Source organism: Apus apus, chromosome Z (assembly GCF_020740795.1).
Source record: "Apus apus isolate bApuApu2 chromosome Z, bApuApu2.pri.cur, whole genome shotgun sequence".
Classification (NCBI taxonomy): domain Eukaryota; kingdom Metazoa; phylum Chordata; class Aves; order Apodiformes; family Apodidae; genus Apus; species Apus apus.
The window spans coordinates 68,043,431-68,058,109 of record NC_067312.1 but is presented as its reverse complement, the minus strand read 5'-3'; the positions used below and the strand labels follow the sequence as shown (position 1 = coordinate 68,058,109).

Here is a 14,679-nt window from a genome sequence, read left to right as displayed (position 1 = left end):
TTCTAATGCACCCCAGGATGCCATTGGCCTTCTTAGCCACAAGGGCACACTGCTGACTCATGGCCATCCTCCTGTCTACCAGGACCCCCAGATCCCTTTCACCTACACTGCTCTCCAGCAGGTCAGCCCCCAACCTGTACTGGTGCATGACATTTTTCTTCCCCAAATGCAAAACTCTACACTTGCTCTTGTTAAACTTCATCAGGTTTTTCCCCGCCCAAGTCTCCAGCCTGTCTAAGTCTCTCTGAATGGCAGCACAGCCTTCTGGTGTGTCAGACCTGCTTCCTCCTGTTGATTCTCATTGCCTCAGTTCTTCATGTGGCTTCCAGTTTGTTCTGGGACAGCACATGATGCTATCAGTCCTGGTACCAAGTGCCTTAGCAGCCCCTTCTTACATACAGAAGCTCATTCATCAGCTTGATGACTACTCACTTTACAAATACTTACATACAAAGTTGTTTCAGTTTTCAGATTAAACCACTGTTTTTAGTTATCAGAAACATTTGAATGGATTAAAAATATCTGAAAAAAAAGTTAAAAAGTGGCATTTGGTCACATTTGAAGAGCTTGGCCAAAATTCTTGCTTACAGTTGGAGTATTGGAAGGCCAGAAAGCAGTCAGATCTGGTGAGCAATATTTCTGTATTTGTAGGAAACCACAGCTATCATGCTTGGCTGCTGTGCCATTCTTCTTTCAGCTCAAAAGCAGAATGTGTACCTTGGTGTTGTAGCTGTTGTCTGTTTCCTGGAGATGGCACTCGCTGTGTGTCATTTAGAGGAAATCCCAGACTGCTTTCATGTCCTCTGTTACATGAGGTGGTGAACCCCTTGAATGATAAGGAAAGCCTCCATTAGAGGGCAAACAAAATTATCTGCGATATGCCAATGCCACCAGTATCTTATTCAGTCTGAGTAGAAAAACAACTTTGTTTCAGAAAACTCTCTCTCCTTATAATACAATATGTTCAAGTTCTCCACTAATTATTCTATGTCCTTTCCTTTTTGGATAGATATTGATGAATGCAGCATCATCCCAGGAATCTGTGAAGGTGGTGAATGCTCTAACACCATGGGAAGTTTCTTCTGCATCTGCCCACGGGGTTATGTCACATCTGTGGATCGTGCCCGCTGTATTGGTAGGTGTTCCACCCTGTAGGCTTTTAGAACCCTCAAGGCAGTTTATTATACAGAAGTAGCAAGAACTTCTGTCCCAACCTTCTATAGCTTCCCCCTCCTGCCTGAGGACCTCCGATTCAGCTACTTGAAATTCATAACATCCTCTGACGATGATGATTGCCATCTTTATGTAGATAGATTGCTCTTTGTTGACTGTATTTTAGCCTGCAAATTCCTGCCTGAGATCTGGATCTTCTTAGGAAAAAAATCAATTAGTATATCTCTGTTTTCTAGGCAAACATAGGAAATGTTAATTCTATTTGTTTCTCTAACCTGCATCTGAAGAAACCAAAAGTTAAGCTCGCTTAGGTTCTAAAGGACCAAACATTTATCCTTACTTGGTATTTCAAGTTCCATCTCACATAGCTTAACATAACCTTTGGAGACCATTGTAAGGCACATATATAAACTCAGAAGGCACTAAGTGGTGTATATATGCTGAGGTGCCACTAATTTGGCTGAAATAGATAATAAACCAAATATTAGATTTCAGTAGATTGCAGCTTTTACAGGACAATTTATTTAAAAGCCATTTCTATATTAGAAGAAAGGTGTATGCTTATTTTAACTCAATAATTTATTTTACACAGCTGTATGTGTCAAATATATGCTATAAACCATTCTAATTAATTAACTAAAAATACTTTGTACCATGTGTAAAAACATTAACAATTGCTAATAGTGTCTTTTCTAGATCTCATGTGGTTCTTGTTATTTCAGACATCTCAAAGCACTTTGTTGTCATGCTGGGAAAGAGATGGGAATTCTGAAGGGATTTCAGGATTACAGATAAATTATCTAAGCCAGTAGCAACACAAGACAATGAATGATTTCACATGGATATTTTTTTGCATAATATAGCTAGCTTTTGATATTCAAGTTCAGCTAAGGAGTGCCCAATTTTAGATACATTGTGGCTAGCCTCAGAAGTATTGAGAACCTATGAATTTCAATATGATCAAAATTTCTGTGGATTTTGGCATGTTTTAAAATCTGGTTTCTAAAGTCAGCTTCCAAAACCAAGTGCACACAAATCCCTGGCCTTTCTCTCAGAGTCTTCTTCCCTTAAATGAGAAGTGTCGGAAAGTTCTTGAGCTCTAAAATGTTTGGAATGTAATTTGTGTACTCCAGAAGTAAATTTTCTCCTTTACCTTGTAGAAAAATGAAGAATGTAATCCTTATTAATATACATTATTTTATTTGTTTCAGCTTAAAATAAATATTTCATAGGATCATAGAATGGTTTGGGTTGGAAGGCATCTTAAAGATCAACTAGTTCCAACCGCCCTGCCTGGGCAGGGGCACCCCCAGTAGACCAGGTTGCTCAAAGCCCCACCCTTCCTGGCCTTGAACACTTCCAGGGAGGGACTATCCACAGCATCCCTGGGCAACCTGTTCCAGTGTCTCACCATCCTCATAGTGAAGAATTTCTTCCTAATTTCTAACCTAAATCTACCCTCTTCCAGTTTAAAGCCAATTGCTTTTTACCAAATGATCAGGATGTGCTCAGTTACTGTAATTAGCACCTTGTCTTTTCAAATTCATTCAGCTTTTCTCCTAGTCAGCATTCAGGAGTGTGACAAAAAAGATCTTAGATTTGTCTGTGAATGAACTAGAATATAATAAACACTGACATATTTACATAGACTAGTTTTTACATGGCACTACTAAAATATTGTTGTACATCCAGTGTGCTGAGCAGAGCAGATTGCATAGCATCTCTTCAGTCAGATCTATCTACACCAAGGAAAAATTAATTGAATTAATGTATTGATGTTGCAGTTGTTACATTAAGTATTTTGATTTTTGATAGTAGGCTTTTTATATACTTGTATGTAATTTCTGTTTGTTATGCTTTGTATATTTTGTATCATCCATATTTCCTGTTCACTTGAGCAGACTTCAAGATTCCATTGTTGGATTAATTCAAGACTAGTGTAACTGCAAATATAAAATCCTGTATTTAATCAACTGGAATGTTTTAGCACTGATCACCTCAGATAATTATTGAGTGTATTTTGGGGTATTTTGGGGTTTGTTTTTCTTTTGTTTTCAATACGATGTTTTAAACATTTTAGTTGTTACATGACTTGAAAAAGGAAAGTCATTTTGAGAACTCACATTACTGCTTCTGTTTCTCTTTCAAAATTAACTTCCAGACCAGAGGGCGAGTACATGTTTCTCCAGCATCGTGAATGGCCGCTGTGCACAGGAGCTTCCTGGTAGGTTCACCAAAAGGCAGTGCTGCTGTGAGTCTGGCCGCTGCTGGGCCACTGGGTCTGTTCCAGAGATGTGTCCTGTCAGAGCATCTGGTAAGTGGCTTGCTGGTTGGTTGATTTGTTTTCTCTGTCTTAGTATCCTTTCTAGTTGGGATTGAGGTCACTTGAATGTTCTAAACCACTTTAGAATGTAGGCTGAATGGAAAAAGAAAATCAGGAATTACATTATTATTCATCCTTGTGTTTTTAATACTGATGTTGCCATCTGTGAACCATTTTTTTCTGGTCCATGATTGTTTGGGACTAGTTTCTTCAACATGCTTTTGTTGACTTTGGAAATAGTTCTTGGGAAGTGGGAAAGATTTTGTGGTTAGTCTCAAAGAGGAAATGACTCTGAGGGTCCATAGTTCATTTTGATTTAAAGCAACAGCTGCTCTCTTGTTCCTTTAAGTTTTGGGTTACTTTGAACTAGAAATACGTCAGTGTTTCATTTATTCTTTCAACTCTGCTCACAGAACAATAGTCCACATCCCTAGTGGAATGTATTTTCAGTGTATCTAGATCAAGATCCTTGAGAGACCAGGGAGTTACAGTGCTGCTGGCAACACATCAACAAAAAGGTTTCAACACATAGCTGTAAATTACAGTATTTCTTTTTGTTATTTTTAATGTCCTTCCTTAAATAACACCTGTCACAACTGTGGGATCTCCCTGAGATTAGCAGCTGGAGAAGGAACACATAACATCAGAGAAAGAAGGAGCTGGTGGTCTGTTTTTTGTAGCATACAAAGATCTGTATATTCCTTCTAAGCTGACTCTGAAGTGATTTACTTTATGCTTCTCTGTGCTTTCCTGTTCAATAGATGAACACAGCAGACTCTGTGTGGATGCTGCTCCTGCTGGAGGTGGATCCAGACATGGTGGGACGGGAGGAAATGGGTTCCTTCCTGGTGGCAATGGCAATGGCTACATCCCAGGAGGAGCAGGATTCATTCCCATTCCTGGAAGCAATGGTTTCTCCCCAGGTGTAGGCGGAGCAGGGGTAGGAACAGGAGGTCAAGGTCCCACTGGAAATGGCCCAATAATTACAGGGCTAAGTAAGTATTTTTTTCTGCTTAGCTTTTAGTCTCAAAATGATATGCTGCTCTTAACACGTAAAAATGCCTTTGTTTTTAAGCACATTTAAGAGACCTCATTTCAAACACTAGGCAATTCAGAAGCCTGTTTTTTAACAAGAGTTCAGATGTAGAGAATTTTTTCTTCCCTTCAGTTTTAGAGTCCTTGAGCCTGTGCTGTTCCTGATGATCTTTCCTGGTCAGCACTAATAAAACAACAAATTTCTGTGTGTTTTCAAAAAGCCACCAGGGTTTAAAATAAACTGTTCTCCTTCCTGTTCTTTCAAATATAAAGCTTACCTGTCTTGCAAGAACACTGCCTTGACAGAAAGCTCAAGATAAGTAATATTCAGAGGGAGGGCTCATATATGTAAAGTTGCTTATAATGGGTAAGCACATGTCTAGGATCAGGACCATAAAGTTAATAAAACGTGAGGAGAATTATTAAGACAGGTGCACCAAAAATAGTAAACCTATAGGAACAGAGTGCTTCAACTTTCACCCAAATTGTGGTTTATGAATGAGGCCACTGGCAGTCTTCTCAGGTTCAATACATAAATGGTAAATAATAATTAAAACTATTTGTCTAATGTGTTTTTTTTTGTTTCTGAGAGCTACATGTTTCTGTTAGCTTACTGACCTGTCAACAGAGAATGCTTGGAAAAAATGCCTGATTTGATGAATATATTTAAGCACCTGATAACATACTTTCAGAAGTTAAGACTAATCTTCGCATCTACCTCTATTTGAAAATATGAATATTGGTTTTATGTTCTAATATTTTTTTTATTAGCAATACTCAATCAGACAGTAGACATCTGTAAGCACCATCCCAGCCTTTGTTTAAATGGACGTTGCATACCAACCCCTTCTAGTTACCGATGTGAGTGCAACATGGGATATAAGCAGGATGCAGATGGGGATTGTATTGGTAAGTACACGTTTCTAAAATCAGTTATTCACTTTTAAAAGACTAGTATTTTGTACTTTAAATATATTTTTTAAAAATAAATAACCTATATTCTTTTATCCCACATACATATTCATTTTAATGATACTACTCTTGTGAAAGACAGTGCAAAGATCATGATACTACCTACACTAAAATAATTTAAATCTGCTTGAGAATTATCGGTTTCCATAAAAAGCAAATGAATCTTTAGTCACATATATTGTTATTGAGTATTCCTATATTTGATGGGTGTTGTACATTTTTGTCTTCACATTCAGTAAAGTAAGTTCTGTTCCGTGTGTTCTCTTTTGTGCTCACATATCTCCATTTTTGCAACAGGAATCAATGGAGAGTTATCTTCAAGGTAACAAAGGGTAGAATTTGTTTTACCTATTTGTAAGGATGAATGACAGTTTGAAACATATACAATAATTTTTAAAAATGCATTAATTACCTTTTTATTCTATTCGAATATATCTGAAGATATTTAATGCTAACTTTTAAAATAAGACCTGAATTTGGGATATTCTGCACTTTGTTATTCAGTTACTGAGGACTTGACTCTTGCAAAATCTGATTAAATACCAGGAATTAATGATACTAGAAAATTTTAGGTAAGTAGATAAACCGAAGGCCTCACCTGAGCTGTTAGATTTCTGTTCTTAGTAAACTCCATTTTCAATAAAGACTGGCACCAAACAATTCATGCTTTTGGCTCCTTTTTGGCTTTCAAGCCTAAATGATCAGGTATTAGTGTACTAATTTTATCAGAGAATGGCTTTTGGGATTCGTCCAGAACAGGATTTAAACTCTGTGGTTGAGCCTGTTGTGAAATGCTTCATTTGATCTATCTTTGTGCCCCTGTATACTGTGGTTTTAGCAGGTAACGCTATATGGATTGCTTTTGAACTTTTTTATTTTTCAATTCTCACTGAAGAAGTCATGCATGAGAAAGTGAAGTAGGACAATGAGCTGTGGTTGAAAAGGCTCATCAGATTTACATGTCTTGGTGCTGAAACTGATTGACAGTTTCTGCAATCAGTTTGTGTGTTCTTAACAGGGGACTGGCATTCAGTCCCTTTCTCTTCTGTGGGATTACCCTGTAGTCCAGCAGCCTTGCCATTCACCTTCCACTCCAGGCTTGTGATAATTGTGATGTTGCACGTGATTTTTAGTTTGAGGTTAAAATGCCTGAAAACTGTGAGACTAGGTTGATAGTTGCATGGAAAAAAAATCCACAAAACTACTTACTGACCTGTTTAATTCTCTAACATACAGTTGTGTGCCCAGAAAAAGGGTGTGTTTACTTAGGGATCTTACTCTCAACTTCATACTGCACACTTCAGCATGAAACAGTAGTCTGAAAACTGAAGCAGTGTTGGACACACTGGGATCAAAACAAAATTTTCAGCTGGTTTAAGAAAAACAGAAGATGCTGTGCCTGCTACAGTGATGTCCTAGTTTGAAAGTGGGAAAAAACCCAACAAAGCGATACTGGCTTGCACCAAGTTTAGATGGAAGATTAAGTTGGGTTTTTTTCTGTGTGAAACAAATCAGTCATTATAAATTATTTTGGCTCTTCTGTGGTTTTTCTTTTGAGTAGGTGCTTGTATGCAGAAGACTTTTTATAAGAAAGTATATTTTATGTATATTTATTTTAGATGACAGAGCTTAGTTTCACTATTATTTTTGTATTGTATTATAAAGAAGTAGCTAGAGTATTTAAGTGCTTCACTGAATTGGTGATCTTTGAATGGTAATTGCCATAAATCATAAGAAAAGTTGTTGTGGTAGTGAAGGCAAGAACTTAGCTGCATGGAATGTCTGGGTGTACTGATACATATTAAATGAAATTAAAGGCTTACTTGAATCTAATTTGGATACTCTTCTTACTGAAAGAATAGTCTGGAGCCATTGGAAAAAGTTACATTTCACTGCATGGGGTGACATTAATGGTATATAAATGAACACCACTTCCGTACTCTCCCTGGCTGCCTACTTCCCAAGCAATAAATTAAGAAGCTAGGACTCATTAGACATCTTTGTATAGAGTTAAAAAAAAAGGTCTTATTTCAAAATTTTCCTGCCAAATAAAAAAATATGGCATTACATGCTGCTCTCTGACCTAAACTGGTGTTCTGCTGCTCTCATGATGGAACATGCCTGATGGGTCAAGGACCTTAAGTGTCCTAAGTGAAATTAGATGGTCAGTCTTTTTCCCCAGACTGATAGATAGCTGTACTGCTATTACCTTTCCTGATTTCATTCTGGTCATAGAAACTCTGTATAAAACTGTAGAGACTTTGAAAGTGGCGACAAACCTGTAGCTGTGCTGTGTTGTGTTGAATTTTAGTTGTTTAGGGAATTCAAATCTCCGTATTTTAAAATTTGTAATGTATCTTCAGACTCGTCACAGTAAGTCTTAAGGGGGTTTTGGAAGTTCCATTCTGTGTGTAGTGAAATTCTGACATGTGTTACAGATGAAACACTGAAAAGTGGAGATAAGTGTGATGCAAGTGTTGAACGAGAAATATTTAATGCTGAAGAGGGGTGTACTGGGAGATAGAATAAATGGGTTAAATATCTGTCTCAGATGTTTCCTGTTTATACTACTGGAATATGAATGCTTGCAATGCAAACTTAAAGCCAACAGCTCCTTTATATTAACATATATTTGCCATTTCCTTCTTTTATCAAGAGCTTATAAAAATAAGAGCATCTTAAGATGCATATTTTATATGGAAATCATCTGATGCACATGGCTTTGGAAGGATTTTCTAAGCTTAAGTCAGCTATTTCACAGAGGAACACTGCATTCCTGCTGTATAATTTATAATTTACAGTGAGTTCTGTTTCTAGCATGAACGTGTATTATTGTCCAGATTAAGCAAGTTGAAGCCTATGAGAAAGAAAATCATACATGTCATGTAGGAAAACTAAACAAAATAGGTGAGTGCCATATCTATTCTAAGTTGCCCTGTCTTCCACTTACAAAAGCAAGATAATTATATAGTAAAGTCATTTGAATTAAGACATTTGACAAAATGTTAATGTGAAAATGTGAAACAGGGTTTGATATTCTGTTGATAGCTGAGGACTTTGTTCAGAAGGAATTACGTGCAGTCTTCCTTGGCCCCTGTATCAGCTGAGCACTGAGGAAAAAATACCCAATCTAGCACTCAGGAGGAAGAGCATCCCAACAGCAAGGCATTGTAGGGAAGCATGAGAGAAGAAAACTACTATAACTATGTAGAAGTCTACTGATAAAGATGCAGTTACTATTTTCTTCATTTTATCTAGCACTCTGCATTTCTCTTTTCTTTATCTTGCTTCATTCTTGTGGTTTTGTGGTGCTATCAGCTGCTATGCAAATGTGAATGAGTTAAATGTGCATGAGAGGAGGTGTTTGCTGTGCCTTTTCCACTTAACTGTTTAACCCAAAATGGCATGATTGTAAGTACGCACCAAGAGTGCTGTGAACCAGCTCATTAAATCAATGATTGAGGTAAACCCAGATCTCTTTCATATGTATATTGATGCTATAGGCTTAAATTGGGTGTGCATTAACACAGTAAATACTTTGAAATGAATGGTCTTGTTTATGGTTAAATTAGAACAAAGCTAACAATTATTTTACAATCAAATAATTAATAACACAACACTTTCTAGAAGTACACATATATTTAGCACATAAATGTTCTTATAAGTATGGTTTCTCATTCCATCATATTATTTCCAAGATGTAATGAACAAAGTTTCAGTCCCAGGCCTGATAAAGGCTGACTACAAATGTTCAGAAAAATTATCCTGAGTTTTTCCTGGTATTTCTGTTTAGTGTGCACTGCAAGGTGCATGGAAAAATAATTACTAAGAACTGATCAGCAGTGGCTCTACTTAGCCCCATCATCCTATGCAGCTTACAGCTAGATACCGAAAACCCCCAAAAGTCCACTTTGGCTTTGTGGTATTAAAGCCTACCTAAGTGTAGAAATGAGTAATTTCAGACCTGTAAGTGAAATGGAGGGCACATCTGGAGGGAAGAAAGTCAAATTAGCAGTGTTGACTGATGAGGAAAGGGAGATTTCATCAAGGAATCCATTCAGTTTGTAACGTGAATTTAGTTGTTACAGAGATGAGCTGCTCAGGTGATCCTCTGGTAGCTGCAAGAAAGCCTGAGCCAGCAGCCCTGCCTGCCAGACCACTCCCAGATCACAGAGAGGAAGGATCCTGGGGAGGGTTTAGAGGAGCGTAATTGGAAGCAACAGTCAGTGTTATTTTTGAACTGGAAATAGCTGTACTGAGCCAAAGACACAGCTGATATGTTGGTAACTACTGGGAATCAAATTTGGGAAGGGTTCTTGAAAAGAGTTAAAGTTTTCTGAGCCCTGTGTCAAGTAGGATTTATTTGTGAGCAGCTACCTAAGATTTAAAGTGGTTAGATTGTGTTTTGTTGCACCCAAATAAAACAAAAAACTTTGGAAAGGAGAGTAAGGTACATTATAGAGAAGGGTTAGATTAAGTCTGGCATTACTCAAATGTAAAGACTGGGGTTGAGGATGCAATGAGCCATAAATAATTGAGATGTGGTGCCCAGACTGTGGTCTTATTAAGAGTCCCTCCTGCTGGTGACTGACCCTTACTCACATTTCTGCATTAAACCTATAATATAATGGGGGATATCCATATGCCATTATTTGCTCTGATTTTAAAATGCCAATTTTGACTTGTAGTAGTTTAATTCTGAATAAGAATTAATGAGTATTCAGTTAAATGAAACTGTTGAATAAAGTGTTGTTCACTTTCACTAGGCAACTGCCAAATCCCATGTCTCAAAATCCTCACACATATTTTTTCCTTTGTCTATCAAGATGCATATACAAGGCATAGTAGCATTTCACTTCTTAAAAATGTCTGCATAGTTGGACTAAGAACAGCTCTGTGTTCTTGGGAAAGTAATGATTTTGCACCAAGAACAAGATTTAGTATTTAACGTTTGACTGTTAGTTGCCTTTTTTTTTTTCACTTAGGAACTTCTAGACTTGAAAAAAAAAATTGTATAGGTTGTGAAGTAGTTAATGCTTTTCTCTGCTGCCAACAGATGTTGATGAATGCACATCAAACCCGTGCTCTAATGGAGACTGTGTCAACACACCTGGTTCTTATTACTGCAAGTGTCACACAGGTTTCCAGAGAACTCCTACGAAGCAAGCTTGCATCGGTAAGAAAATCTGCATCACATCAGTGGACATGGCAGATGTTCTGACCCCGTATGTCAGATCCCCTTTGACTTTGAAAAATAGTTAACAATAGGATTTCAGGAAATCCCAAGAGTTGTTGCATCAATTGCTACCATTCCAATTGTTCTGGTTTTGTCTTTTAACATCTATCCATTATTCCGTAATATTTGTCACTTGGCCAGGGAGTTCCCTAGCTGAGAGTTCTAAAAAAAATAAATAAAAGAGGAAACAGACTATTAGTATAACAGGTGTATATTTATGTATGTATGCAGATGAATGTATGAGTAATTTTTTTCAAGTGTTCATAATGTAATCTCTGAGCATCACCAAATGTAGCATTGTAGAATTCATTGTAAAAGTCTGTAAAATAATTATTTTTCATATCTCTGATGTAATGCAAATGAATTCTTACCCATGCTTGGTAATTTTTTTCTAAGTAATATTTAAATAGCTTGCCAATATCTTTCAAAGCAATAATTACCACTGCATGTTTTTTATCTTCTAGTAATTCTCAGATTGTGTGATTATTTATTTGTTTGTTTGTTTGTTGCCTTAGATATAGATGAGTGCATCCAGAATGGTGTTCTTTGTAAAAATGGCCGGTGTGTAAACACTGATGGAAGTTTCCAGTGTATTTGCAATGCTGGATTTGAACTGACTACAGATGGCAAAAATTGTGTGGGTAAGAACTCTTCTAAATATTAAGACAGGCAGTAGCTTGGACATTGTAGAAATTGTACCTCACACTACAGTTAAGGATCATTAAGGATTACCTTTTTTGAAATAAGGTGCAATCTGAGGGGAACTTACAGCACCTGCATGCAAATAGTTATTGTATGTAACTGCATGATTTGAAAGATAACTTGAGGTAAGTTTTGGTTTTGAAGCTACATCTCTAAAGTCCCAGGTGGCTTAGTGCCAGGAACAATATTTTCCCCTAAAGCTTCATAGCAAGTGCTTCATTTATTACCACTCCTGAAGAAATAACTGGTTTTAATTTTGACTATACTATGTCAAAAAAACCTTTCTAGATAAACATCAGTCTCTTAATTCTGTCAGGTGATTGAAGCTTTTTACCCTTTCATGTAAGAAAGAAAGAAAGACACCTCACTTATTCAATACAGTCTGCAGAAACATGTGAACTAACTGATCCCAACAGGAAAAAAAATGATGCTATGTCTATAGAATGAAAACTCTTCAGATGCTTCATCAGAGTTATGAGTAGAATGAAGTCTTCAAGTGAATAAATATGTCGCATCAGTCCTGATCATTTATTTTCAGTGTGCAGTCTTCTGAAATGTGAGGAATTGTAAGCAGTTTTCTTTGCAATGTTTTGCAGACCATGATGAGTGTACCACTACAAACATGTGTTTAAATGGGATGTGCATAAATGAAGATGGGAGTTTTAAATGCATCTGCAAACCAGGATTTGTTCTGGCTCCAAATGGACGTTACTGTACTGGTATGTGGAACTGAGGGGTGATGCATCTTGATTGAAAACATCTTTTTCTGGTCCAGCATTCATGCAAGAATTGCAACCTCGTTACATGGGTTTAATATCGTACTAATACCATATTAACTCACTGCAGTAGATTTCTTAAGCTGTCTAGAATAGAAATAGGTCTTAAACTTACAGGAAGAAAGAATTTTTAATAGTTTTGTGAAAGATACAACACATTATAAATTAGTGTTTGAAAAGCCTTGGAGCATTGCAAATGCAGCCAAATATCCAGGCCCTTTGTGAAGTGGTAAAGTGAGCAGCAATATGGGAAGTTCAAAAGATTTTATATCTGTGAATACACACAAATGTTTTCCACATCATCATTCTGGCAATTCAGAGAGCATAACACATAAGATGTCTTATTTGTCACCTAACATTACAAACTTTTTAAAGTGAGGTCATCGAACACTTATATTAGACATTTTAAAAACAGGGTCTGATTTAGCTTCAGTTTAAGTAAGCTAAATGGAAGATCCGTATTGCTACCAGTAGAAGTAGATTTGGGCTTGAGTCATTTCTAGCAAGTGCAAAATCATCTAAATTGTTAGTTTTCTGATTTGAAGTTGAACCATTTCTATTAATTGTGGTTTTCTTAATGTGCATGCAGCTAGCCTTAGAAATTGCTGACAACTGAAAAGTTATTTGAAATTAAAATTTACCATTATATGGAAATTCTGCGATTAGTGCTTCTGTAACTGTACTTTAGAGCAAAATTACAGTATCATGGAATGAACAAAGGGAAAAATTTAGTATTAATTTTGCTTAATACAGAATCTGAAATGCTTCTAACTCTACAGTTTTTCTGGGGTTTTTTGATGCTTGTTTTTTTGGGTTTTTTTTATGAGCAGCTAGAATTTCAGTTATTTAGTGTAATTCAAAGGTAGTATTTTTATTATAAAGAAAACACGGATAACAAAGTCATTTGATAATGTACAAAAAAACATTAATCCTAATCTTGCTTGTAAACAGTGATTAGATTATTTGAATTGTGTTTGCTCCTTTGATAGATATTGATGAATGTCAGACATCAGGAATTTGCATGAATGGTCATTGCGTAAACACTGAAGGGTCCTTTCGGTGTGAGTGTCCACCTGGCTTGGCGGTTGGGGTTGATGGTCGCGTGTGTGTGGGTAAGTGATTCTTGTTTTGTTCTTCATTGAAAAACAAGTGGAATTATCAGGTTGTCAAATTAAAGAAATGCAACAAATTACGTTATTCTAGCTAATGCTGACATCAAACCACAGAGGATCTATTCTAGGATAAATATGGAATATTTTTCTTTCTGCTATGTATTTGTTATCCCGTATATGCATATATCTATATATATATGTATGTATATTGATGTATGTATATTCATATTTATATTCAGTTTTGCATCATCCACTCCAAATAACTAAAACAGGTACGTGTCTCGGTTGCAGCACTGATATTTTGTCACTCTCCATTTCTTTTTCTAATCTGAAAAAATTTTATTCTCCCTGTACAATAGTGCTAAAAAAGGAAAAGCTGTAGCAGGAGGAATAGTGAAAACTAGATAGACTTGTTTCTGTGAACTCAAATATAATTATTAAGAATTACTAGGAAATCTTGCATTTTGCTATCTGATAAACCTTGTGTGAAAAGGCAAGAAGCTTAAGTTCCTGTGTGAAACCAGAGAGGCACCACCTCTTGTTTATCTGCTAATCCTGTACATTAAATTTATGGTATTTACCCTTCCTGGCATTTCTTTGTTTTTGAGGCATACCTTTTCTCGTCTGCTGCTGATTAATCTTTTGTCATATAATTGGAACCACAGCCTCTTCGTCCCTCAAGTATTACTGGTTGACAGTTGAGAGAGTCTCACCTCATTCTAGAGCTCTAGAGGAGCTCTAGCATGGCTTCAGGGAGCTTACTGCAGAAAAATGGAGCATTTTCAACCTGATGAAGAATAAAAAAAGGGTAGAGGAGAAGAGGTATTTGGTCCCTTGTTTTATACTGATTGCTGATGAAGAAGGTGGAGAAATATACCCATCTTACAAAAAATTCCTTAGAATGATGGGACTACGTACACTAGGGACTGTGATATTGCAAAGTTCCTTACATGAATTTAATCTACAGGAGATACCGTCTTTCCCTTCTTCTGTTTATCAGAATGTCAGTTTGTAATCCCCTAAGTTTCTTCTCTCCTAGCTCACAAATGTATGTATCATCATGCATATTGGTGACACAAGACTCAGGGATTGGATAGACATGCCATTATACCATTAAGCTTAGCAGGCAGATGTGCCTGGAATGAGGCAAACCTCTGGCAGCAGCATAGCACACAAGCTTCACTTTTGATACATGGCTTTGTGCGCTAGGTAATGCTGGTTACTGGACTGCCATTGGAGTTGGTACTAGATTGGGCCATCTGGTTATGTCATGATGTTTTAGCAGGTTCATGAAGCATTAAAAGCAGAGGAGAAACCATTGATTAAGTTCCACAATAGTCCTACACATTA

General features: G+C 36.8%; 1 protein-coding gene across 2 annotated transcripts in view; it reads left to right on the top strand.

Moving 5' to 3' along the window:
• Positions 1-14,679, top strand: part of FBN2 (fibrillin 2) — a 160,306-nt gene that overhangs the window by 52,279 nt on the left and 93,348 nt on the right. For both annotated transcript variants that reach the window (XM_051642419.1, XM_051642418.1), the window contains exons 8-15: positions 1,010-1,135; positions 3,335-3,487; positions 4,258-4,491; positions 5,303-5,440; positions 10,560-10,679; positions 11,255-11,380; positions 12,038-12,160; positions 13,207-13,329. In XM_051642419.1, coding sequence (XP_051498379.1) covers positions 1,010-1,135; positions 3,335-3,487; positions 4,258-4,491; positions 5,303-5,440; positions 10,560-10,679; positions 11,255-11,380; positions 12,038-12,160; positions 13,207-13,329 — 1,143 coding nt within the window. The remainder of the gene's footprint in view (positions 1-1,009; positions 1,136-3,334; positions 3,488-4,257; positions 4,492-5,302; positions 5,441-10,559; positions 10,680-11,254; positions 11,381-12,037; positions 12,161-13,206; positions 13,330-14,679) is intronic.